We start from the raw sequence: 26,330 nt of genomic DNA on the forward strand, positions 1-26,330 counted from the left end.
GGTTGAACGTTGATTAGAGGAACTCCCTCTGGTGTTGTGGTCGTGTAATTCACTGACCTTTGGGAAGTATTTCGACAGGTACATGGGTATCTTAGTGGTGTAGTGTATCTCGTAGACCAGGCCCATCGCAAGTTGCTGTACTCTGTCGTCTACTCTAAGCCATCCTAGGTTGTCGGAATGGGCAGTGAGTGCACGACAGACACGTGGGCACAGTGTGTGTGGAGGTGTACCAGCTGTGGGGTGTGGGACAGGTCCTCCTCTGAGAGCTGGCCGGTGGCCACATGGTGCGGCAGGACGCAGTGGGAGGCTGCCGCCTGGAGGGACGGCGAGAGGTTTCAATAACAACACATGGAATCATAATTAATCATGGAAATGTACAGCATGAGCTACAGTTGTTTCAAGATCGCTGGACTATCTCTCAGCAAATCTGGAACATGTTCCAGTGACTGCACTGCAATACCAGTTTGTTGGTGGAAAAGAAAAGGGTTCGTGCAGGTGTGTGTGTGTGTGTGTGTGTGTGTGTGTGTGTGTGTGTGTGTGTGTGTGTGTGTGTGTGTGTGTGCGTGCGAGTATGTGTGTGCCTGCGTGTGTGAAGGTCTAGTTTTGGCCTGTCCGTCTGCAGGTGTGTGTGTGCGTGTGTGTGTGTATGCAGGTGTGCGTGTTGTGTGTGTGTGTGTGTGTGTGTGTGTGTGTGTGTGTGTGTGTGTGTGTGTGTGTGTGTGTGTGTGTGTGTGTGCGCGTGCGTGTGTGAAGGTCTAGTTTTGGCCTGTCCATCTGCAGGTGTGTGTGTGTGTGTGTGTGTGTGTGTGTGTGTGTGTGTCCAGGTGTGAGTGTGTGTGTGTGTGTGAAGGTCTAGTGTTGGCCTGTCCGTCTGTATGTCCCTCCCCACAGAAGTAGACCAATCAGAACTCACAGTTAGCCCAGCCAGCCAGCGAGCCACTTAGCTAGAATTCATTCAATTGGTAAGGAATAGAATAAACATGTTGGTGGGTCTCTCCTTTAGATAACAGCATTAAAGAGAGGTCCTGTAACACCCTCCAGAGCCTTGTTGGTGGGTCTCTCTTTTAGATATAACAGCATTAAAAGGGAAACTACGCCCAGTTTAAAAATGTATGTATTCAGTATCAAAACAAACAACTTCTAGTTACACAATATAAAAAAGCAAGACTTTTTTATTTGGAGAACTCCAGAGAAACTTGGACAACTCTACCTGGTCGATGCTGTAGTCGGTAACATGGAGCAGCTGGTTGCCAGCCGCGGTTAAGGATGGGATGTCCACCGAGAACTGGACATCCGACACAGAGAAGAACCCCATATTCTGAATCTAAGCAATAAAAGAGAGAGAGAGAAGATAAAACATAAATAATAATAATAATAATAGTGATAATAATGACATCTTAGTATGCGATACCGGAGTCTCATGGCAAGCACAGAGAGACTCAGAAGGAGCTTCTATCCCCAGGCCATCAGGATGCTCAATGAACAATGAACAATAACAGAACATCAAATACACCCACAACACACACATCCACACGCACACACTCACTTTAAATAAACAACACACTGTAGCACCCACTTTACCCACTTTAGACACTAACACACACTTTATATTTATTGGCATCAATCCCATGCACCTCATTGCACCTCACCACCACAAGGTGGCACCACAAGCTAAGCTATACCTCACCATTCTACACTGTACTATAAAGTAGCTGACTATATGTATAGACTGTACAGAAGTATAGACTGTACATAATATACTGTATATATGTATATTGAACATTTTTGTTTTGTTTACACTTACGTACTTGACTTTCTATTTTATACTTATTATACTATTTTACACTATCTTGTTATTTTATCTAGCACACTCTCAGGAGCAAAACAGAAAGAAGCATTTCATGCAAAAGTATTCTGTATTTCTGTATGACAACTAATAAAGAAACTTGAAACTTGAAACTTGCATACACACTAACTAAACACATAAATGGGCACAACATTGTTGTTAACCTGTTAGTTTTCCACACACCTGTAACTCGCCCATATGTGTTAAGTTCTTTTAGGGGCAGGTTCTGTGAATACAGTCCAATCATTGGACAAACAACTGTGAGGAGGGAGGGGCTTAGTGATGTCACTTTGCAGAAATGAAACTGAACCTGAACGGCAGAAACACGAAGCAAAAATCTATACAAAGAGAGTTTCACCAAACTTTCCAGGGGCCTGTTTACACGTGAAGAATAGAGCCATTTAAAGGTGAGTAGGATTTGATTTTAATAAGAAGGAAATACAAAAATGTCATAAGAATATAGGAATCCGTTTTTACACAAATTTACACAATCCAACCTCTGTCCATTATATTTAATGGCATGTACTTTGATGGTACCATACTAGCAGGAATGAGTGTATTCGTGTTCATTTTGACCTCATAAATTTACATTTAACTTTATTTGCACTGTGTCCAACTTACTCTAACTATTTGGTGAGACGCAAGCGCCTCTGTGGCGCGGGGCTGGAGCAGGAGGGATACATGATTAGCAGGTGGAGTCGTGCCTTACGTCATTATGGCCAATCGAAGAACAACATGCGCCTGCCGCCTGGTATATAGGAATAAGTATAATAACCTATTGAAATCCCTCATTTTTGTTCATCCGGTTTATCCATCCTAAACAATCAATCCATGCCAGCTAGATTTGGAAAAGGTGAAAGACTCTCAAAGCCATGCTGGTTTGGCAAAATGACATCCAGCCGTTTTCGTTTGAAACAACTTTTAGTCAGAAAGCGTCATGGTTTCTCCATAGAGCTCCATTATACTTTTAGTCAGGGGAGTGTCATGGTTTCTCCATAGAGCTCCATTATACTTTTAGTCAGGGGAGTGTCATGGTTTCTCCATAGAGCTCCATTATACTTTTAGTCAGGGGAGTGTCATGGTTTCTCCATAGAGCCCTGTCGTAATTCATATTCCTGATGAATTGAAAATGGGGGACCCTGATGTAAACAAGACGAAATTCTTTTTCTGGTCTGCATCCTCTTAGCAGTTATTTTGTATTGTACCCATTCTGCAATCTGTTAATAAAGTTTTCAATCAATCAATCAATATATAGGCCTACTACTCTCAATCAGATTTCCACTAGAACGAGAGGTATTTATTGTAGTCACTGTCCTCACAAGTGCCTCTCTCTTCTAGTGTATTGTGCTCATAGATGATGATTTCCATGATGTTTTCACGATTCTGATGATCTGATCCATGCATGAATTCAATAACCACAAGTGTAAAAGTGAAATAGCTTGTTGTGATTATACGATTAAAAGGCTGCATTCAGTTGAAGGATTTACATCAAAGTGGGATGAAATGGATCGTCTAATATCCATGAAAAGGGTTTGTGGGAATTCAGACAGATGTCTCTGTGTGTTGTCACCTGTCCTAGACTACTGTCGTGAAAATAGCTCAGAGCACCAGCATCTGTGCGTAGACGTGGTCTGGCCTGGTTTCATGCTAAAACTACTGAGCCAGCAGATCTGTATTGAACTGTAATAGATTGAACATATTCCATAACGTGCGCCGAGAGTACAACCTGTTTGTTGATACAAGTCATTTTATATTTATTTTGCATTGATAATTATGCTAAGTAGACGCAGGGCAAACCATTGACCATTTAACAAAACGTATAGACCTATTGCCCTTTTCACATGTAGCCTACATATTCATAATCATGAAAGATGAATTGTTTAAATGTATGTTTAATCCAGTAAGAATAGTACTAGGCTATATAACATACATCTGTGCAAGTAGATTACATTAACAAAACGTATTGCTCTTTTGACATAGCCTACATATTCATAATCATGAAAGTTTATTTGGAAGTATTTTTTATTCTGTACTTAGTTTGAAAGTGGTCAGACAGTTCCCTCTGTGTGTAATACAGACATTCTTCACACATTCATAAATAACACTTACAGAAAAGCTGATGACCATGTTACTTTGGGCCCAAACAGCCAGCGCCTGCCTTGTGCTTCACTAAAATAGAGCCCTATGTGTTTGGAGACAGTGAATGGTTTCTGGCAGCTATACTGTATTTATCATTTGTTTTTCTTTATTCACAGTTATGGCCAGTTCCAGTCTCAGTTCCAGTCTGTCAGAGGATCAGTTCCAGGGTTCCATCTGTCTAGATGTGTTCACTGACCCGGTCACCATCCCCTGTGGACACAACTTCTGTAAGACCTGTATCACGGGCTACTGGGATAATAGTGACCGCTGCCTGTGTCCCATGTGTAAGAATGCCTTCGAGAGGCGACCGGATCTCAAAGTCAACACTTTAATCTCTGAAATGGCCGCTCAGGTTAATAAACTGGCTTCAGTTGAAGATGAAACCAAGCCTCCGGAGCGAAGTCATCTTGTTGAGTCTGGAGATGTTCCTTGTGATGTTTGTACTGAGAAAGGGGTCAAGGCTCTGAAGTCCTGCCTGGTGTGTCTGACCTCTTTCTTTTTTTTTATCTACTTTTTCTCCCATCCCAATTTAACGTTAGTCGTTATGCCAATTCCCCCCTCCCCTTCCTGGTCGTTGCACGCATTTGCCCCCCACTTGCCGGTAGGGTTGGGTATCGTTTGGATTTGACCGATTCCGATTCCGATTCTCCTTATCGATTCCTGTTCTAAACGATTCTCGCTTCCGATTCTTTGAGGTGCAGGTCAAAACAGGTCACAGCTTATTTCGCAGGAGAACATTTATTTGAAAAATCATTTTTTTCCATATTATATATTGTAAAATATATATATATTTTACATACACTGTAAACTGAAAAGGCACACGTGTACATGAAACTCTTATAACATTGCAAGTTGGCAGCAGTCTAAAAACAAAGAGCTGCAGCCCAGGTGGGTGTTGAGATATGAAACAAAATAAAACAGTCATGTGACAAATTAAATAAAGAGCAGGGAGGCGTCTCCAGCCTTGGCATGTGCCAGCTTGGTTTGCCTCTTGTCATAGTCCACCATACAGTATGTGTGTATGTGTATTTGTGTGTTTGTATGTGTGTCCCCTCTCTCCCCCTGCTCCCCTCTCCCCCTGCTCCCGTCTCTCCCCCTGCTCCAGTCTCTCAAACTTCAATAACTGTAACTGTAAAACTGAAAAGGCACATATGTACATGAAACTCCTAACTTAATAAACTGAAACCTGCTGAAATAACATTGCAAGTTGGCAGCAGTCAGTCTAAAAAACAAAGAGCTGCCGGGCCGTCTCTCAAACTTAAATAACTGTAACTGTAAACTGAAAAGGCACATATGTACATGAAACTCTTAACTTAATAAATGAAGTAACGTAAGTAAGATGGGTTGACCTCACTAAACTGAGAGATTAGATTAGATTTTTCAACCTGGTACCAAGATGGGATCAATGTGTTAGCTAAATAGTCCCTTGTAGGGGGGGTGCACTTTGGATTAATTGAATGGATCATAGCCCTGCAAACACAAAAACAAACATAAGATATACAGTACATAGAAACACCCTGTAACCTCTGTGTCACTCTTATTTGCATTCAACTCACAAGTTCGCTTGGGTCATTCATTCATCTCATCTATTGACTTGCATCACACAAATGCATTTTTATATATGTATGGCTGTTCTCACTTCTCAGCCTCACTAAGACTTGCTAGTCAGTGACAGACAGTGATAAGACAACGTGAATGTATCTATATTTACATGAAGGAGAGGGAGGGATAGAGAGAGAAATATAGAGAGAGAGGGAGGGAGGGAGCGAGAGACATAACGATTAACGTGCCAAAGACAAATCTGTCAATTGTAGTGACTACAGTATTGGTTCGTGTTCATCTTCTGACTATGTTGTGTAGTGGGAGGGAACTAATGATCTGGCACCGTGGCCAGAGGGGACATCTATTGCGGTTGCACTGGCTGTTATTCATTCATTACTGTGCTGGCGATTCATGTGCTTGTGTTCTTGTTTACTGACGTGGCTTTGTACATTAAACAAACATTACGTTACCTCCGTTTATTCCTCTTTCCTCCGGGCACTACACAATACAGTTAAACCTGAACTGTTACTAACTTACTGTAACGTTAGGTCAGGGGTAGATAACTGTTAGTAGCTACCCTACCATGCTAAGTTAGTTAGCTTAACGTTATTCTTATTGCTTACCGAAATGTGGGCGATTCAACGTCTGAAAAGGGATGCAGCCTTTTCACCACATAAGCAGTTACTCTCTGTGGCACTCTGCAACTCGCTCCTTCGACAGCTTTCCCCTTGCTGCCAAAGTGAATGGGGTGTCGCGTTGCGGTTGAAGAAACTACCCAGCTGGCTGGTAGCAGCAGCAGCCGCTCCAGGCTGGCTGACGTTAGAATGAGCATCACGCTGCGAGCGTTCAACAACTATGAACAGATTTGACACCGTTTTAGCAATTGGTAGTCTATAACTTTATCTATAACTGCATCCTCCTTTGTTGGAAATACGTTTGTCACAGGTGTTGCACTGTGCCAACCCGTCCTTTATTAACGTGAAATGAAGCCAAGCTTTCGAACGGAGTTTCCTCTGTTCCATGTTTTGTTTTGCGACTACTCCAAGAGGATGTTCTTCTTCATTGGTGTTTTTTTTTTACTAGCGGAGCACGAGCGGAGCACGGGAGGAGTAATTACAGAACCGGAAGTTAGGAACCGGTTCTTTTTAGAACCGGTTCTCGGTGCCCAACCCTACTTGCCGGTCTAGGTAGGGTTGATAGATACTATCACATGTCCCCTCCGATACATGTGGAGTCAGCCAGCCGCTTCTTTTCACCTGACAGCGAGGACTCTCACTGGGGGAGCGTAACGCGTGGGAGGCTCACACTACTTCCCCCAGTTCCCTCCCTCGCTGAGCAGGCGCCCCGACCGACCTGTAGGAGTCGCTGTTTACAACGACCAGGATACACACCCTGCCGGCTTCCCACCCGCTAACACTGCCAATTGGTTAGTATGGACGACCGACCAAGCCGGAGGTACCGCTGACAGCTGGATTCGATACCAGTGTCTCTGCGGTGGTAGGCAGGCGCTTAGTCCGCTGCGCTACCCAGACGCCTGTCTGACCTCTTTCTGTGAGAGTCACCTGCAGCCTCACCAGATCCTGGCTTCCTTCAAGAAACACAACCTGAGTGATCCTGTGGAGAACCTGGAGGACAGGGTCTGTAAGAAGCACAAAAGGCCTCTGGAACTGTTCTGAACGACAAGATGTGCGTGTGTTTACTGTGCATTTTCTCTGACCACAAGACCCACATGACTGTACCCATTGAGGACGAGTGTGAAGAGAGGAAGGTAGAACTGGGAAACACACAGTCACAAGTACAACACATGATCCGGGAGCGACATGAGAGGGTTCAGAAGATCAGGAACTCTGTCGACCGTGGTGAGAGAAAAAAATCTGAAATCATTAAGGCAGCTGAAAAGACGTCAAACTCAAGATTAGCCACTTGCAGACGGCAGGGAGAGGCGCGGGTGTGACGTACTGTATATTTTAGTTGATGAAATATTTCAGTTGACTAAATATTTTAGTTGATGAAATTTTTTTTCATTTCAGTGTCACAGTATGACACAAAATAAGAGATTAAAATTTTTTTTTTTTTAAATATATATATATTTTTTTTGACGAGGGAGACGCTGATTGGCTAAAGAGCTGCATGCGGCTCCGGAGCCGCAGGTTGCCGACCCCTGCTTTAAGGGAAACTGACTCAACACGTATCTTAACAGGAGCAGTTACACTCCCTACACCCTGGCGAGTTGGAGTGAGTGACTCACGTGGTATGTGAGGTTGAATGCTGGTCCACCGCTGCTTGGTTTGTTCACAGATACAGAGGAGTCTGGTTTGATCTCAAAGCGGGGGGGGATGGAGTCTCTAAAGGTGAGAGAGGTGTCAGAACCACACAGTAACACACAGTATCACAAAATCAGTATCACTTTAAACACAAAAAAGGGCACTTTAAAAAACACAACAGTTTTGTTTTTGTATAGTATAGTTATTAGTGCTGTCAATCGATTAAAATATTTAATCTGATTAATCGCATGATTGTCCATAGTTAACTCGCGATTAATTGCAAATTACCTTAAACGGATATTTTTCAAGTTTTAATACTCTTATCAACATGAGAGTCATCAAATGCTTGCTTTATGCAGCCATTTAACAAAAGGATGACCCTCATGCTTTGCAAATTTGCATCAAATTCAAAACAGTGATGCACAAAATAACTTAAAAGAAAATAATCATTTAAAGGGGAACTATCTTATAAATGGCCTTTTTGAGTGTTTAGCATTGTTTCCTAGCTATGTGAACTTATATTAATATGATCTATGTCTCAAAATTCTCATATTGGCGCATTCTTCCAATTCTCCTCTCACAATATTCACCCTCACTGAACTGAGTCATTTGAAAATGTGATGATTTGTGATGTCAGAAAGACACCGCTGCATGTTAATGTTGAGATACAAGATGAGCTGCACACAGTGGCTGGACCTGGACCTGGAGCCCAGGCTCAAAACGGCTCGAGATCTTGAGGTAGAAAAATGCTGTTTTTGAGGACTTGATTAGAAATACAAAACAATGAATAAAAAAATATATATATATTACAGAGGTGTTCCATAGACTCACAGGAATTGTGTAAAAGTGCCCAAATAGTGAAAGAAATAGTAAAATAGTTCCCCTTTAAAACAATGAATAAAGTGCATGAAATAATAGGGGAAAACGTTAGGAACTTGTTACATTCACCCACACAAGGGCTGATGACTCACACACCCCCCTCTTGCTCTCACACACACACACACACCTACACACACACACACACACACACACACACACACACACACACACTCTCTCTCCCAGCTCTCTTTCTCTCTTGCCCCTTCCTCATCTCTCTCACCCCCCCTCTCTATATATATATCTCTCACACACGCATGCACGCACGCACACACACACACACACACACACACACACACACACACACACACACACACACTGGCGCCTGACCAATGGAGCATGTGGAGCAGCTGCACCCCCACAATTGAACTTGGGGGAGCAAACGTGTGCTTTTGCACCCCCACTTTTTGATCATATGAAAAATATGATATATCCCCCCCCCAATATATAAATCTAACCATAACTACGTAATTTCAATCAAATTAATAATACGCAATGACACTTAATAGCAAGTTTTTAAGTTTCCAAAGATTGTGACACCCCTGCCCCCCCACATTTAATGGTTTGATCCAGTGCCTCCAGAGTGAGCAAAGGAATGGGGGAGGCGGCTGGTGCGAAAACAGCTGTTTTGAATGCCTCGTTTAAATGAAGAAAGTTCACCTGGATATTGGATAACATTCGCTTTGTGAGGATTATTCGTCGGCGTTTCACACCAAAATGAAATGGAGCAAATCATTACGTAAGTCGAACACTGTGACTGTATACTAAATGCGCAAACAGATTGAAACTGAATATTTCTCGTATGGTGAATGCAATGCGAGCCGCCCTGCTTGACTGGGGCTATATGATAGCGTCAATATATGAGCTACCTTGCAGCTATAGTGTTAGCGTTACCTAACCATTAGCTTGTGCTGGCTTTAAAGTCAATGTTATCCAACGATAGCTTGGCAGACAGTGAAGTGATGCTACTGTAATGTATAGCTACGTGCCTAGCTAGCGTTAGCTAAAAGAGCCCTCGCAGTGAATCTTTCATGATGTTGACGTGGTCATGATTTAAGAATGGTTGTTGTTGTTTTTGTTGTTGTTGCTACTGCTGCTGGGGATGTGAACGGAGGGGCTTGTCTAGCTCCGCCAGTTTCTGACAAAAATGCGTCAAATTGGTTACTAATGTGAAAGATCGGATCGGGAAAGATCGGTATCGGCAGATACTCAAAATCAAAATAAAAAATATGCGATCGGGACGCGTGAATATTAAAGGCAACCAACTTGTGTTCGGCTTTTCTCTGATTGGCCGCGACCCCCCTCCCCCACGCGCAGGCAAACGGCAGCCGTCCCACGTCCCAAATGAAATCCAAGGAGCAAGCGGCAGCGCGGGCAACCAACTTGTGTACCAACCAACTTGTGTTCAGCTGCTGTACCAACCAACTTGTGTTCAGCTGCGGTAGCAGTGGAGCGCTGCTGACTGATTATTATGTTTCGCGTTTTTAACAACCAACTACCAGATTCACTCGTCACTGTACATACATTTTTTAGATGAATGATTGTGGATATAATATAGAAAACACATCATTATGATATTGTCAGATGGCGCAAAATACAATGGTGAGTGAGAAATATATCTCCAGTGATAAAACCCAGTGCTCTATGTCTCTATGATACACAGCGTGGATGGGCTTTCAGAGGGAGAGGCATGCATGTACATAATTTCACCATAATCAAATACAGACATAATTGTGTGGCTTGACGCAGCAGCGGCGCACGGAAGCCGGGGACAAACCACCGCGTCGCCCCGCTGGCACTTCAGCAGCCTCCACGGGCGAAATAACATATAACGTTACAGCGTACAGTTCCACACTGATGTACAGTGACACCCAGCAGAGTTTCTAGTTACAGTAGTGACGCGTGAATCGATAGTCCTAACAGTGTTTATTATTAAGAGTCAGATAGTCCGCACAGTGTTTATAGTCCTAACAGTGTTTATTAGTAAGAGTCAGATAGTCCTAACAGTGTTTATTATTAATTAACGTCATAAACCACATATCCGTTGTAGAAGCCCTTCAATGACAGCGCTCTCATATTTTGCGAATGCATAAACTATATCTTAAATTATGGCTATGTGTCTAATATGGCTGTCGCTTATCAATGACTTCGCGACAGCCATATTAGACACTCACTGTACATCAGTGTGGAACTGTACGCTGTAACGTTATATGTTATTTCGCCTGTGGAGGCTGCTGAAGCGCCAGCGGGGCGACGCGGTGGTTTGTCCCCGGCTTCCGTGCGCCGCCCGCGGCTTGACTCGGTCCAGCTCCAGCAGCAGCAGCGGCCGTGCTCCGTTGTAGGAAGCCCTTCAATGACAGCGCTCTCATATTTTGCGAATGCATAAACTATATCTTAAATTATGGCTATGTGTCTAATATGGCTGTCGCTTATCAATGACTTTGCGACAGCCATATTAGACACATCGCCATAATTTAAGATATAGTTTATGCATTCGCAAATATGAGAGCTCTGTCATTGAAGTGGGTGGTGGCAGCGTTACTAACAGTAGCGATTTTTATTGTTTTGTCATGACCAAACATAATCCCAACATAGATAGGAGGTGTACTGTATGTCAAATGTCGGTCATGTGGTGGAAGAGTTTAGTACAGTCACACAACAGAACACCAGTGTTTCTAGTATATGTTTATTAATATAAATAAACACCTCTGTCTGAACTGGTTACGACCAGCGCGTTGGTTCGACCAGCGCGTCTGCCGCGTCTCTCAGCGGATAAGGGCGCGTGCTAGGGCGGTCACGTGGCCGTGTGGCCAATCAGAGAAACGCTGAACGAAAAGCTGAACACAAGTTGGTTGCCTTTAATATTCACGCGATCGGGACATCCCTAATTAATATAATATTATTATTATTATTATTATTATTATTATTATTATTATTATTATTATTATTATTATTATTATTATTATTATTATTATTATTATTATTATTATTATTATAGTAATTGGCTATCATACTGCAATATAAACTGAGTTTTATAGTGAAAAGAGCAGCTTTATTGGTCAAGATTGAAGGCCCTATATTGCAGGAAATTGCACATACAGGTGTTCATTAAATTAAAAAAAATCTGCCGTGGAGGTGGGTCGAACCCCCTCCGACCCACCACTTGCCTGTCACTTAATAATCTTGCACCTCCACTTTCAACTATAACTAGGCGGCCATGCACACACACACACACACACACACACACACACACACACACACACACACACACACACACAGACACACACACACACACACACACACACACACACACACACACACACACACACAAACATAGTAATGAGAGTATCAATAATACACTTGAGTGAAGTCTAGTTAAAAAAAAAATATTAAAATGTTATTATAATTTTTTTTAAACGTTATATCGTGCGTACATTTTTTCTTTGCATAATCAAGGAGGGCATGGCCACCTTCATTTCACTACATGTCTTGTGTATGTATGTGACGAATAAATCTCTTGAATCTTGAATCTTGAGTATCAGGACGTATGGGCTGAATCACCACAAGTAGAAGTATTACTCAATTAATACTCAGGAATATGTCAACTAGAGAACTGAACAGTCCATTTAACCCTTGTCTGGTGTACAGGTCCGTTTTCAATGTTACTAAAAAGAGAAATCATACAATGGATCTTTTGTCTCATTTTCTGTGAAGAACATGTAAAAGAACACATTTTCATTGAGTGCACAGTCCAGATTGTTAGTGTATTGTAATATGATTGTTAGTTGTGGTGGATTATGATTTATCAATTATATCGTAGGCGGATCTTCTGATCAAAATAGGTTTAATAGTAAAACAATTAATACAAAGTACATGTATGTTAAATGAGCTTTGGCTGAGAGGAGTGCTCTCATGTTAATAAAATGTTCATTCAATCAATCAATCTGCACGGTGATTGATTGAATGAAAATGTTATTAACAGATTGCAGAATGGGTACAATACAGTACGGCTCAATACACACGATTGTTAAGGGAATGCAGACCAGAGAAAGACTTTCGTCTTGTTTACATCAGGGTCCCCCATTTTCAATTCATAATGAATTTTAAGTAAGGGTGCATCTTGCTCCGTGCAATCCATTCTTTGTGGATCTAGCCCTGTGTCTGTTACTAGGCTTGAGTAAATTGTAATGAACCAAATGAGAATATATTTTTGAATCTTTGACTGAATAACACCATGCTAAAATTGACCAGACCTGAAAAATCTAAGCAAATGAATAAATGGAAGATGATTAAACAGAAGGTTTTGTAGATACAGTACTGAATTCTGCCATCCGGACACATGCCATTTGAAATATGATTATAGAATATAGAATATCAGGCCTAAAATGGTTATGCGATTAAAATGCGATTAATTCGATTAATTAATTACAAATCCTGTAATTAATTAGATACATTTTTTTAATCGCCTGACAGCACTAATTACAATACATATTATGGTTGTTAGTGTATTGTAATGTGATTGCTAGTGTATTGTAATGTGATTGTTAGTGTATTGTAATGTGATTGTTAGTGTATTGTAATGTGATTGTTAGTGTATCATTGATTGTACATGGACACCCACCTGGTGAACATGAGGTCAGCCTCATACTTCAGAGGGTGGTAGATGTCATTGATGTTGTCGTCTGGGCTCCCCTCCTCTCCATCACTGTGGAGCACATTCAAACAGGCCCTGATCATCATCATCAACCTTTATTTAAACTTTATAGACTCTTTTGAGGAAAAAATCTGATGTTGTCAGAACTAGAAGACACAATGGTCTCTGCCAAATCTGGAAGGATCTGAGATAATATGCTATACTACTGTACTCTGACTCTTCAGCTTACGATTCATTGAAACCAAGGTGGTAGTATGACTTGGAGATTTGCAATGGGATGTTTCCCAAATCTACTCCCATGTTCATGAACAAAATGTTAAAATGTTTCCATTGGATTTATTATACAGAAAATGTTTCCCTCTAGGCGACTGGGTGGCGTAGCAGAGATTGCGCTCATCACCAATGCAAGAGGCTGCGGTCTCGACTCCCGGAGTCAGCATTACCTGCGGCTTGGGCCAGTCATACTATCACAATTGGCAGAGGTAGCGGGTGGAAAGTCGATGGGTGGGGATTGGACGTTGTGTACAGCGACTCCTACAGGTCGGTTGGGTGACGCCTGTACAGCAGAGTCAGGAAGTATCGGGGGCAGCGTGAGCCTCCCACGCGTTACTCCTCGCCACTGAGAGTCCGCGCTGTCTGGTGAAAAGATGCGACAGGCTGCCTCCTCGTGTACCGGAGGGGACACGTGATGCAAGGCTTATATCCTCACTACAGCCGACCAGTGGGAGGCATAGTCTAGCAACGTTCAATATAGGGGAGGGGAGAATTGAAGAAAAAAAAAATTGGCGATACAGAAATGTTTCCCTCGACTGGGTGGCGTAGCAGAGATTGCGCTCATCACCAATGCAAGAGGCTGCGGTCTCGACTCCCGGAGTCAGCATTACCTGCGGCTTGGGCCAGTCGTCATACTATCACAATTGGCAGAGGTAGCGGGTGGAAAGTCGATGGGTGGGGATTGGACGTTGTGTACAGAAAATTTGGATAAAAAGTGGATAAAAAAAAGAAAATGTTTCCCAACGGCTCAAACCTCTGTTGTAAATGTAAATCTCATAAAAGGTTTTGGGTCATGTGACTGCATCCATAAAGTTCTGGAAAGAGGTTCATTCTGTGAATCAGGAGATTACTGAAGGTTTACAAAGACATCTTCCCAGTGGCGGCTCGCCACTAGGGGCGCACGGGCGCCGCCCCCCCTTCAGGCCCCTGGTTATATGAGAGTAGAACAAGAAAAATTATCTTTTTGTTTTTTGTTTTATAGCCCTATAAATAATATAAACATGTTTAAAATGAATAATATTTACTCATTTTAAGTATGTTTGTGTTTCCAATGCACAATATAACTTAATTTTACAAAGATTAATAATAGTTTTCCTGAACAGGAAGTGACGATTCTGTCTGATATAGACCTTTTCATTACCGTAGCCGCAGGCATTTCTCCTCGCCGTATTTCTCTCTGGGCTAGGCGCAATTGCGCCTGGAGTGCGCGTGCCCGCCGTGCACTGGTTCATCGCTGTATCCGTCGCAGCCACGCGCTGTGCGTTGAATATGATGTATTATGATGGAACTCGGGCGCTGGTTTGAAGCGACCTAGCAAGCAGCCGAGCGTCTAAAAGCTCTCTGATTGGCCGACGCGGTACTTTCCGTAACCGCAGTTTGCAACATGAGTTCAACAAAGTGAGTTTATGCTGTTGTTGTGTTGTGTGATGCAGATATTTGTCTTGGAGCGTGATGGCAAGTTCTTTCAACGGTTAGGCTTAGGCACTCTTTCAAAGTTGGTTAAGGTTAGAGTTCGTCTCAGAGCATGGCGATAGAACACCAGGTAGTTTGCAGGCTGTTCGAGGCGGACATGGACAAAGGCACTCACAGTACTTGTTGGCTATTAACAAGCTATATTATGGATGCAGTGTGGAGGGACATGCATGGACAATGGATGGACATCAACACAGGCTGGATGGACAATGCCATGGAGTGGATATACTTTATCAACAAGCCCTTCTGCCAACAACAAGGTAGATTAGCGATCTTTCTCTCTCTCTCTCTCTCTCTCTCTCTCTCTCTCTCTCTCTCTCTCTCTCAGCCACTCAGATAACGCTTCTCTCTCTCTCTCTCTCAGCCACTCAGCTAACGCTGGCTTCTCTCTCTCTCTCTCTCTCTCTCTCTCTCTTTCTTTTGGATTGAAAATATGTGGATTATGGCTTGTTCAATATCGTCTATGTTTGAATGAATGAAAACTTTATTAACAGATTGCAGAATGGGTACAATACAGTACGGCTCAATACACACAATTGTTAAGGGGATGCAGACCTGAGAAAGACGTTTGTCTTGTTTACATCAGGGTCCCAGATTTTCGATTCATATCGATAGTTTAATAGCTAGCCTTGGCTCGTTTAACAATATGCAAAATATGTGTACAGCCCTGTACTCATACTGAAGTTATTCTTGGTATATAATACTACATATACTAGGTCTGATTGTGTAACGAATCGATTCCACGTCGCGCTGTGTGTGAGAGAGAGAAGGAGAGAGAGGGAGAGATCTGCGTGTGTTTGGAGACAGAGCGAGTTTTGTTTCTAACTTTTCTATTTATATATTGTGTTTCAAGTTGTGAATTAGACTATACTTTATTTGACTGGTTGTGTGTTGTTGTAGTAACAGCTGAGCGACTCGTTCATAAGAGCCGATTCATTGCCGTGAGCGTGAGTCGAATCGCTCACGTCTTGCCATGAGTCGGTTGCGTGGTACTGTACATGTTTGCAAAATGTTTTGGTATAGCGCCCCTAGTGGAGAGAGAACCAGCAGCCGCTACTGCATCTTCCTTTTACTTGTTAAATCACTGTCAGGAGGACATTCTCTTTGATACAGACACCAAATCTCTGTTAACAAATCTTTTCTTTTTGGCCAGAAAAGGCCTCCTACTGTGATGATCCGCTCCGCAGGTCCCTGCTGTCAACATGTGGTTATCACAGATGTCTTTTCTCCCTCTGGAGAAACCGACTTACCATCTTAATCATAAATCGGTCAAGTTTAGGAAAACCTGGGATCCTCTGCCATTTTCCTTAGAGAGACTCTGACTCACTTGATTACCCGTGTGATGTTACGGCTCATCTGCAAATGATACCGTCACGGATTCCAACCGGTCCTGTACACATTATATATATTAACGGTCGATGTCTAGGAGACAACCGGAACCCAGTTGTCTTGTGATCATTTGGTTTAAAGTAGGTACACGTTAGCTTGGCTTGTCAGACGATAACAGGCTTTACCTGGGTCAACTTTTCTTTATTTGTATGTCAGCTCTTTGACTGCCAGAGTGGAGTGGAGTCAACCTTGAAGACTCGGTCTCGGACTCGGGTAATGGGGACTCAACTCGGACTCGACTCTGGCTCTTCTTTGGTGTCTCGGACTTGGACTTGGACTCGAACACTGGGACTCGGACTCGAGATTTAGTGACTCGACTACAACACTGACTCTGGGGGAGAATATAATAACCTCTGTCTCCTTCTAAAGATAGCGCTCTAGGCCTGTCCCTGACTAAGGATTTGTGTAGTCGACTGCAATTGGTCCACTGATGCCCATATTCTTAGGCAGTTAGCCTCGCTGGTATGTGCACCATTAGCCACGCTTCTAGGCCTCTTTGCTTTTGGAAAAAAAAAGTATTATGATATATTAAAAAAAATCACATTCGACTAAGAGGTTGGCAGTCGACTACGGCTCCTTTCGATCGATTAGTCGACTAACCTGTCTCCTTCTAAACATGGTGTCTCTTCTTCACACCAACCTCTCCTGGTCAGGAGTCACGTGAGCTCCTCTGATCACCTGCGAGAGTCTTTTTTCATCACTCCTGTCAACACCAGCCTTACCAAGACTGACGGCCAATCATATACTGTACCTATCATGTTACTAGAACCGTAGAAGTTACCGTAACAATACTTATAGGTTGCTTCTCGTACTCTTATACAATCTGCTTTGTATATTTGTCATTTTATAGATTTATATTTTTCCTTTTATTTTTATTTTATTTGACCGTTTTATGTCTTTATGTTGTTTCTGGCAAATGTTATACGTTTTAAACTGAGACACAAATGAAAATGAATTAAAGAGAATGCATTTGATTTAGACTGATTTCTTTGTAAAACACTTAACAAACATTCTTCTTCAGATTCTTCAGATTCAAGGCAGTCATATACAATTGTTGAAAAGATGCACAATGTAACCTGACCTGCCAGACGGTCTCTTAAACCATCTGGGAAGTCGTCCTTTGAAACCGTTTGCTGTCATCACACCTAAACCACACTTGTGGCTGCCAGTAGTTCCTATAAGGAGGCTGACTAGTCTGAACCACTGTTGTTTGGGCACAAGCACATGACTTGGAGCCTGACACCCCACCCACAGCCATAAAATAATGTGAATCCCTACCCACCTTCAAAACCGCCATCAAAGAGCACCTACAGGAGGCTGCAATTCAAAACTGGCCCCCGTAAATGTCCAAACCCCCAACCCCCCACCCAACCCCCTCCTAATGTACAGTTTCCTCCCCCTCAAATGTATATAGTTTCTGTTAGGATCTCTGTTAAACAGTATTGTATATTTGTATATCTTGTATGACATAAATGTAACAGTACTGTATATCTGTATGTCGTAAATGTCATGATATATATATCTGTATATCTGTATGTTGTGTATGTCATATATGTCATTATGAATTGAAAATGGGGGACCCTGATGAAAACAAGATGAAAGTCTTTCTCTGGTCTGCATCCCCTTAACAATTGTGTGTATTGAGTCGTACTGTATTGTACCCATTCTGCAATCTGTTAATAAAGTTTTCAATCAATCAATCAATCATACAAGATGGATTCTCTTGTGGCTGTGTGATGTCACAAATCCAGCTGCCGTGCAAGGTTACATAATATCATGTCTCCTTTACTTAAAACTGTCAGTGAAATAACAGTACTGGTATTTCAGTATTCTTTCCACCTCTTCCCTCACCTGGCTGTCTCCAAGACGACACGTACGTGATCCAGGAACACAAAATGGCTGAGTTCATATTCCAGTCGGAAAGACACCTGGGAGGGATAATAGCAGTGTGACACATCACATGGGAATTAATATCATTCAACATTATGACAAGGGAGGGAAGATCTACGCTGCAAACAATCTCCATCTTAACAAGTAATTTAATCTTGTATTGAGTCCTTAGAGGAACACGCCAACATTATGGGAACTGTGCTTACCGTCTTCTCCAGAGTCAGACAAGAAGATAGATACCAATTCCCTCTCTGTGCTTTCAGTAGAGGGCTATCCGGCTGCAAGCTAGCCTAGCTCAGCACAAATGAATGGACGTGGATACGGATCAGCTAGCCTAGCTGTTGGCCTAAAACACTCCTCCCTGAGTTTTAAGCTAGGCTAGTGGTCCATATCCACTTCCATTAATTTGTGCTGAGCTAGGCTAGCTTGCAGCCGGATAGCTTTCTAATGAACACACAAAGAGGAAATGTGTATCTCTATCTTGTCTGACTCTGGAGAAGACGGTGAGGACATTTCCCATAATGTTGGCCTGTTCCTTTAAAACAAGTGGGGAAAGTCTGCCAATCAGGTGAGATCATTTCACTTGTTTCCATATACAAATTAGCTTGTTTCAAGGGTTTTGTTATGGTTTGTAACCGACCCCAATCGCACAACACAAGACAGGTATGAGGGTAAGCCAAGAAACGGGCATTTATTGAAACAGAAGGAAAAAACGGCACTGTCCCTTTAAGGGAGAAACACAAAATACTGGAATAACAAGAAGGGAAAGGTACAGTGCCTTTAAGAGGCGAGCTGGCTAAGGGGAAGGCAAGGGAAGTCAGGAACAGGGAGGAACTAGGGGGAACTGGACAGGGAGGACTAGAAAGGGGAGAAGGGACAGAGGCCCGCGGAGGCGGGCTGGGGACAAACAGGGTAAGGCCTTGGAACAGGACGAGGGCAGGAGCTGCATACTGGAAAAGAGTAAACACACAGTGAGCAAATGTTCCAAAACACAATCCCAAGTGAAAAATATCTTCGTGTAAATACACAGTGAGAGTGAAGTCCAAAAAACAATCCAATGTGAATAATATCTTCGGTGTGAAACAAACACACAGTGGGAGATGTAAAGTCCAAAAATATTATCCCAGTGAAAACAAACAAAGGCACACGCTGGGTGAGTGACTGTCTGATTAAAAAGGTGGTAATCTTCAGTGTTATAGAAACACACGAAAACGGAATTTGATCAAGACAGTCAGTAAAAACTCACCCAGACGTTTGTGCGCAAAGAGCGCTGGAACAGCAGCGGGGCGAGAGCGTCGCCACCGGGGAGCCGGCTGTCCGAGCGGAGGTCAGAGTGGTGCGCCACTGCTTGGAGTGCGCGCCGGTACAGAGAGACGCATCTGGAGTGCGTCTGCGTGGAGGAGCGTGCCAAGCTCGGAGGTCTGGATGATGCGCGTCTGCTGGGAGTGCGCGCTGGTACGGAGGAGCGTGCCAAGCTCGGAGGTCTGGATGATGCGCGTCTGCTGGGAGTGCGCGCTGGTACGGAGGAGCGTGCCAAGCTCGGAGGTCTGGATGATGCTCGTCTGCTGGGAGTGCGCGCTGGTACGGAGGAGCGTGCCAAGCTCGGAGGTCTGGATGATGCGCGTCTGCTGGGAGTGCGCGCTGGTACGGAGGAGCGTGCCAAGCTCGGAGGTCTGGATGGTGTCTGGGCGTCTGCAGCGCGGAGGTCTGGATGTGCGTCAGGACGACTGCTGCGCAGAGGTCTGAAGTGGATCACTGGGATGCCTCCCGTGGAAGTCTAGGGAGCGCAGTCCAGTCTCTCCCTCAGGCAACGGCGACAGGAGGCGAAGGCTGGAGCACATCTTTACGCCGGAGATAAAAACAGCATAGACAGAACAGAGGACCTCCCGAAGGAGTCTTGATGATAGAGAATATGATACCGAAAGTTACGGCATGTTACAACACGACCCCACGAGGAACAGAGGGGGGGAGCCAGGTATTTAAAGCCCACAGGGGAACTAATTAGAATGCACCACAGGTGCGAGAGGTAATTGATAATCGAACTAAAAGTGTGAGTTCGGCACAAGACCAATCAAACACATAATGACAGGTAGTCCAGGTGTGGCCACTGAGAGCAAACGAGAGTAAAGAACGAGAGGGTGGGGGCTAGTGAGAGTGAGTGAGAAGGGAATTCCTAAACAGTAGGCTTAAAAGAACAGAGAAGTAGGTGAGCAGCGGACAAAACCTCACAGTACCCCCCCCTCAACGGGAGCCACCCGGCGACCCAAAAATGTACAGAACAGAGTGGCAGGGGACAAAACAAGGCAAAAAACAAAGGTACTGGGCCAAGCCAGCAGGGGAAGCCACAACAAGAGTGGGGCTAGCAAAAGAACAGGGTAGCCGAGGGGTAACTAGGGTAGCAGAGGGGTAACCAGAGGAGCTGAGGGGCAACTAGAGGAGCACCGGGAAAAAGGGCTAGCAGAGGGAAGGTTAGCTGCCAGGGCACTGATAGCTACAGGGCCTATGCTAGCTGTACTGCTACATCAACATAGAGGCTGCGCAAGCTGCCGGAGCTAGGCTAGCAGAGGGAAAGGGTAGCTGCCAGGGCACTGATAGCTACAGGGCCTATGCTAGCTGTACTGCTACATCAACATAGAGGCTGCGCTAGCCGCCGAGCTAGGCTAGCAGGGGGAAAGGGTAGCTGCCAGGGCACAGATAGCTACAGGGCCTATGCTAGCTGTACTGCTACAATAACATAGAGGCTGCGCTAGCCGCCGGAGCTAGGCTGGCAGACAGGGCTGGACCAGCATGAGAGAACAAGCTAGCTGGAAGGACAGTCCTAGCTGTGGGGAACCGACCTTGCCAGCTGAAGGGGCAGTCCTAGCAGAGGGAGATAAACTGACCTTGCTAGCTGAAAGGGCAGTCCTAGCAGTGGGATAACCTGACCTTGCTAGCTGAAAAGGCAGTCCTAGCAGTGGGAGATAAACTGACCTTGCTAGCTGAAAGGGCAGTCCTAGCAGTGGGATAAACTGACCTTGCTAGCTGAAAAGGCAGTCCTAGCAGTGTGAGAAAAACTGACCTTGCTAGCTGAAAGGGCAGTCCTAGCAGAGGGATAAACTGACCTTGCTAGCTGAAAAGGCAGTCCTAGCAGTGGGATAAACTGACCTTGCTAGCTGAAAAGGCAGTCCTAGCAGTGGGAGATAAACTGACCTCGCTAGCTGAAAGGGCAGTCCTAGCAGTGGGAATACTGACCTTGCTAGCTGAAAAGGCAGTCCTAGCAGTGGGATAAACTGACCTTGCTAGCCGAAAAGGCAGTCCTAGCAGTGGGAGATAAACTGACCTTGCTAGCTGAAAGGGCAGTCCTAGCAGTGGGAATACTGACCTTGCTAGCTGAAAGGGCAGTCCTAGCAGTGGGATAAACTACACAAAAAAATGGAGGCCATGCAGAGGGACCGGGTCAGCTGCTTGGGCCTGGCTAGCTACAGGGCCTATGCCAGCTGCAAGGGCTGCAAAAACATAGAGGCTGTGCTAGCAGCCGGGGCTAAGCTAGCAGACTGGGGCTCTGCTGAGGGACTGGGTTAGCTGCCAGGGCATGGCTAGCTACAGGGCCTATGCCAGCAGCAAGGGCTGCATTAACATAGAGGCTGTGCCAGCAGCCGGGGCAAAGCTAGCAGACAGGGGCCATGCTGGTAGTAGAGGCCTAACAAGCTGCAGGGGAGCCAAACAGGGCTAACAGGGAAGCAAACAGGGGAGTCAACAGGCTAACAGGGGAGCTAACCGGGGAGACTAACAAGCTAACAGGGGAGCTAACCGGGGAGACTAACAAGCTAACAGGGGAGCTAACAGGGCTAACAGGGAAGCTAGAGGGGAACTAGAGGGAACAAGAAAAAAAAAAAGGCAAACTCAACATACACCGTCTGTGCTGGCTGGGGTCGTCGATTTGGTGGGGTCGTACTGTTATGGTTTGTAACCGACCCCAATCGCACAACACAAGACAGGTATGAGGGTAAGCCAAGAAACGGGCATTTATTGAAACAGAAGGAAAAAACGGCACTGTCCCTTTAAGGGAGAAACACAAAATACTGGAATAACAAGAAGGGAAAGGTACAGTGCCTTTAAGAGGCGAGCTGGCTAAGGGGAAGGCAAGGGAAGTCAGGAACAGGGAGGAACTAGGGGGAACTGGACAGGGAGGACTAGAAAGGGGAGAAGGGACAGAGGCCCGCGGAGGCGGGCTGGGGACAAACAGGGTAAGGCCTTGGAACAGGACGAGGGCAGGAGCTGCATACTGGAAAAGAGTAAACACACAGTGAGCAAATGTTCCAAAACACAATCCCAAGTGAAAAATATCTTCGTGTAAATACACAGTGAGAGTGAAGTCCAAAAAACAATCCAATGTGAATAATATCTTCGGTGTGAAACAAACACACAGTGGGAGATGTAAAGTCCAAAAATATTATCCCAGTGAAAACAAACAAAGGCACACGCTGGGTGAGTGACTGTCTGATTAAAAAGGTGGTAATCTTCAGTGTTATAGAAACACACGAAAACGGAATTTGATCAAGACAGTCAGTAAAAACTCACCCAGACGTTTGTGCGCAAAGAGCGCTGGAACAGCAGCGGGGCGAGAGCGTCGCCACCGGGGAGCCGGCTGTCCGAGCGGAGGTCAGAGTGGTGCGCCACTGCTTGGAGTGCGCGCCGGTACAGAGAGACGCATCTGGAGTGCGTCTGCGTGGAGGAGCGTGCCAAGCTCGGAGGTCTGGATGATGCGCGTCTGCTGGGAGTGCGCGCTGGTACGGAGGAGCGTGCCAAGCTCGGAGGTCTGGATGATGCGCGTCTGCTGGGAGTGCGCGCTGGTACGGAGGAGCGTGCCAAGCTCGGAGGTCTGGATGATGCGCGTCTGCTGGGAGTGCGCGCTGGTACGGAGGAGCGTGCCAAGCTCGGAGGTCTGGATGATGCGCGTCTGCTGGGAGTGCGCGCTGGTACGGAGGAGCGTGCCAAGCTCGGAGGTCTGGATGGTGTCTGGGCGTCTGCAGCGCGGAGGTCTGGATGTGCGTCAGGACGACTGCTGCGCGGAGGTCTGAAGTGGATCACTGGGATGCCTCCCGTGGAAGTCTAGGGAGCGCAGTCCAGTCTCTCCCTCAGGCAACGGCGACAGGAGGCGAAGGCTGGAGCACATCTTTACGCCGGAGATAAAAACAGCATAGACAGAACAGAGGACCTCCCGAAGGAGTCTTGATGATAGAGAATATGATACCGAAAGTTACGGCATGTTACAACACGACCCCACGAGGAACAGAGGGGGGGAGCCAGGTATTTAAAGCCCACAGGGGAACTAATTAGAATGCACCACAGGTGCGAGAGGTAATTGATAATCGAACTAAAAGTGTGAGTTCGGCACCAGACCAATCAAACACATAATGACAGGTAGTCCAGGTGTGGCCACTGAGAGCAAACGAGAGTAAAGAACGAGAGGGTGGGGGCTAGTGAGAGTGAGTGAGAAGGGAATTCCTAAACAGTAGGCTTAAAAGAACAGAGAAGTAGGTGAGCAGCGGACAAAACCTCACAGGTTTTCAAAAAAATTGCAGAATTATCTTGAGGCAGAAAGAGTCACCTGCCCAATTCCAGGGATGTAAAGTACTTGAGTAATTGTACTTCGTTACAATACTTAAGTACTGTTTTTGGGGATTTGTACTTGTACTTGAGTATTATTAGGTTTGTATACTTGTACTTTTACTCAATTACATTTCAGAGAACATTTTTTTTTTTTACTCCTTACATTTAAAATGCAGACCTACAAAGTACAAATCTTTGATTAAACACCTGCTATCAGAAGAATAGACAGTCAGAGTGACAAGCTACAGAAGATGGCCACAAACGATAGTATGAGAGATTGAAACTGTTTGGATTGAAATCTTATTTGAAAGGGTGAAATCAGTACTAGTAGGCACAATCTATAGACCGCCAGAACACAGTGGCTTCTATGACACACTTGATGGGTGTTTAGCCGGGGTGGAGGGCGTAGAAACAATTCTTATTGGGGACTGGAACACGGATATGCTACGTAAAGCAGCACCCGTCTTCAAGGCCTTCAGTAGGTTTTGTGATCTACACGGCCTCAGCCAGCTAATCACCCAACCCACAAGGGTATGTGAATCAACTCAGACTACCATTGCCCTCATCCTGACCTCTGACAAGTCCAAGATCTAAATAGTAAATAGTACACTCATTTGAGTAGTGGAAAAGGGGTAGGATTAAATAAGTGTATACTTCTTCCTACTCCTTTTCGAACATGCAGATTGAGTTGTTTTTCTTTTTTGTTATTGTTTGTTGTATTCATTGCATGTTCGAAATAAAGACTTCAAATCAAAATCAAATCAAATCTCCAATAAAGGGGTTATAGCATGCGGGTTAAGTGATCATTATATGATATTCTGTACCCGCAAAAAGCTAAAGCAAAAGGCTGGCTGTCACAAAACAGTCACATCTAGAGACCTCAAAACCTACTCTAGCAAGGCCTTTAACCTTGAAGCCTGGACTGGTCAGATGAGCTCTATGGTACACTGGTTGAAGAAACATGGCTTGGCTTCAAAACTAAATGTTCAACAATACTAAACAACATGGCCCCCCTAAGAACCACCAGGGTAAAAAAATCACGCTGAGCCGTGGATGCACACTGAAATACTGACCGCTATGAAAGCCAGAGACAAAAAATTCTCTGAGTTTCGTAAAAGTCAGTCAAAGCTTACCAAAAGCACGAGCAGTGAACTCCAAGCCCACGTGACTGAACTCAAACTAGAAAGAAACAGACTAAGAAATGACGTAAACTCCATGATCAAAACTGCTAAAAAAAAATGTCATCAATGACAAAACGGAGGAAAACAAAAACAAACCACGTGAACTTTGGAAATTACTCAATAATCAACTAGGCTGCAGTAAAAAACTTAAAACCAGATTCTCAAACATAAACATAAAGACGGACAACACTCTCATCACAGACAAGCTGGATGTAACCAATTACTTTCTTCACAAACATAGCCACAACACTGGTAAACAAACTACCCTCCCACTCAGGGCATTATGGGGTAGAACACATAGTAGCATACTACAAGAACCTAGGGGTCCACAAAGACGACTTCAAATCTGTTAATAAAGTTTTCAATCAATCAATCAATGAGTGATGAAGAGGACGAAACGGAACATTTCATTGACCTGGAATAAAAAAAAGTTTTTACTTTTACTTTTTAGTACTTAAGTACATTTAAAAGTAGAAACTTTTTTTTACTTTTACTCAAGTGTGTTTTTAGCCAGATACTCTGACTTTTACTTGAGTTTTGAGATGGTACCCATACTTTCACTTAAGTATAATTTCTGGGTACTTTTTACACCCCTGCGGCTAATTCCAACATACTGCTACTTGTTTTTCACTTGTTTTCTGAAAATAAGATTTAAAAACTCAATATAAGTGTAAAACACATGTCAAAAGTTTTCATAAGATACAGTATAGGCTGCCAGACGACTTTGTGTGAATGCATGCATGTTGTGTCGGCCCCCAGGCTAACTCCTCCCTGATCTAACAGTGGAAAGGCTTGTAAAGCGATGGCCTGTGCCTTGGTCCTGGGTAATAAAGCAGACTTTTCAGACGGGCATCTCTGATCTGACGCCCTAAAGGGGTCCTTACAGAGCAAGGCGGAGCCACGATCATGTTTACAGGGACCACCATTAAGCTAATGAGGGTCATCAATCAACACATATTGCTTTTGCTGCTTGATAAGTTTCAAGTTCAAGTTTCTTTAATAGTTGTCATACAGAAGTACAGAATACTTTCATACAAAATGCTTCTTACTGTTACGCTCCAGAGACTGTGCTAGACAAGATAGTATCAAATAACATAGTATAGCATGTAATTTAGAAGAAGAAAATGAGGTCACAGTGTTCGGTATAGACATATGTACAATGTTCTGAGTTACCATATAATATACAATACTATGCAGTGTACTAATGTACA

General features: G+C 44.2%; 1 protein-coding gene across 1 annotated transcript in view; it reads right to left on the minus strand.

The window, feature by feature from the left end:
- The window catches only part of LOC311245541 (integrin alpha-11-like), a gene marked incomplete at its 5' end in the record, with an annotated part of 157,699 nt that overhangs the window by 21,362 nt on the left and 110,007 nt on the right, over nt 1–26,330 (minus strand). The window contains 5 exons of the mRNA XM_084335415.1: nt 231–314; nt 1,211–1,324; nt 7,776–7,872; nt 13,289–13,372; nt 18,308–18,384. Coding sequence (XP_084191541.1) covers nt 231–314; nt 1,211–1,324; nt 7,776–7,872; nt 13,289–13,372; nt 18,308–18,384 — 456 coding nt within the window. The remainder of the gene's footprint in view (nt 1–230; nt 315–1,210; nt 1,325–7,775; nt 7,873–13,288; nt 13,373–18,307; nt 18,385–26,330) is intronic.

The sequence above is a fragment of the Notolepis coatsorum genome (assembly GCF_963971535.1).
Source record: "Notolepis coatsorum genome assembly, chromosome: 18".
Classification (NCBI taxonomy): Eukaryota; Metazoa; Chordata; class Actinopteri; order Aulopiformes; family Paralepididae; genus Notolepis; species Notolepis coatsorum.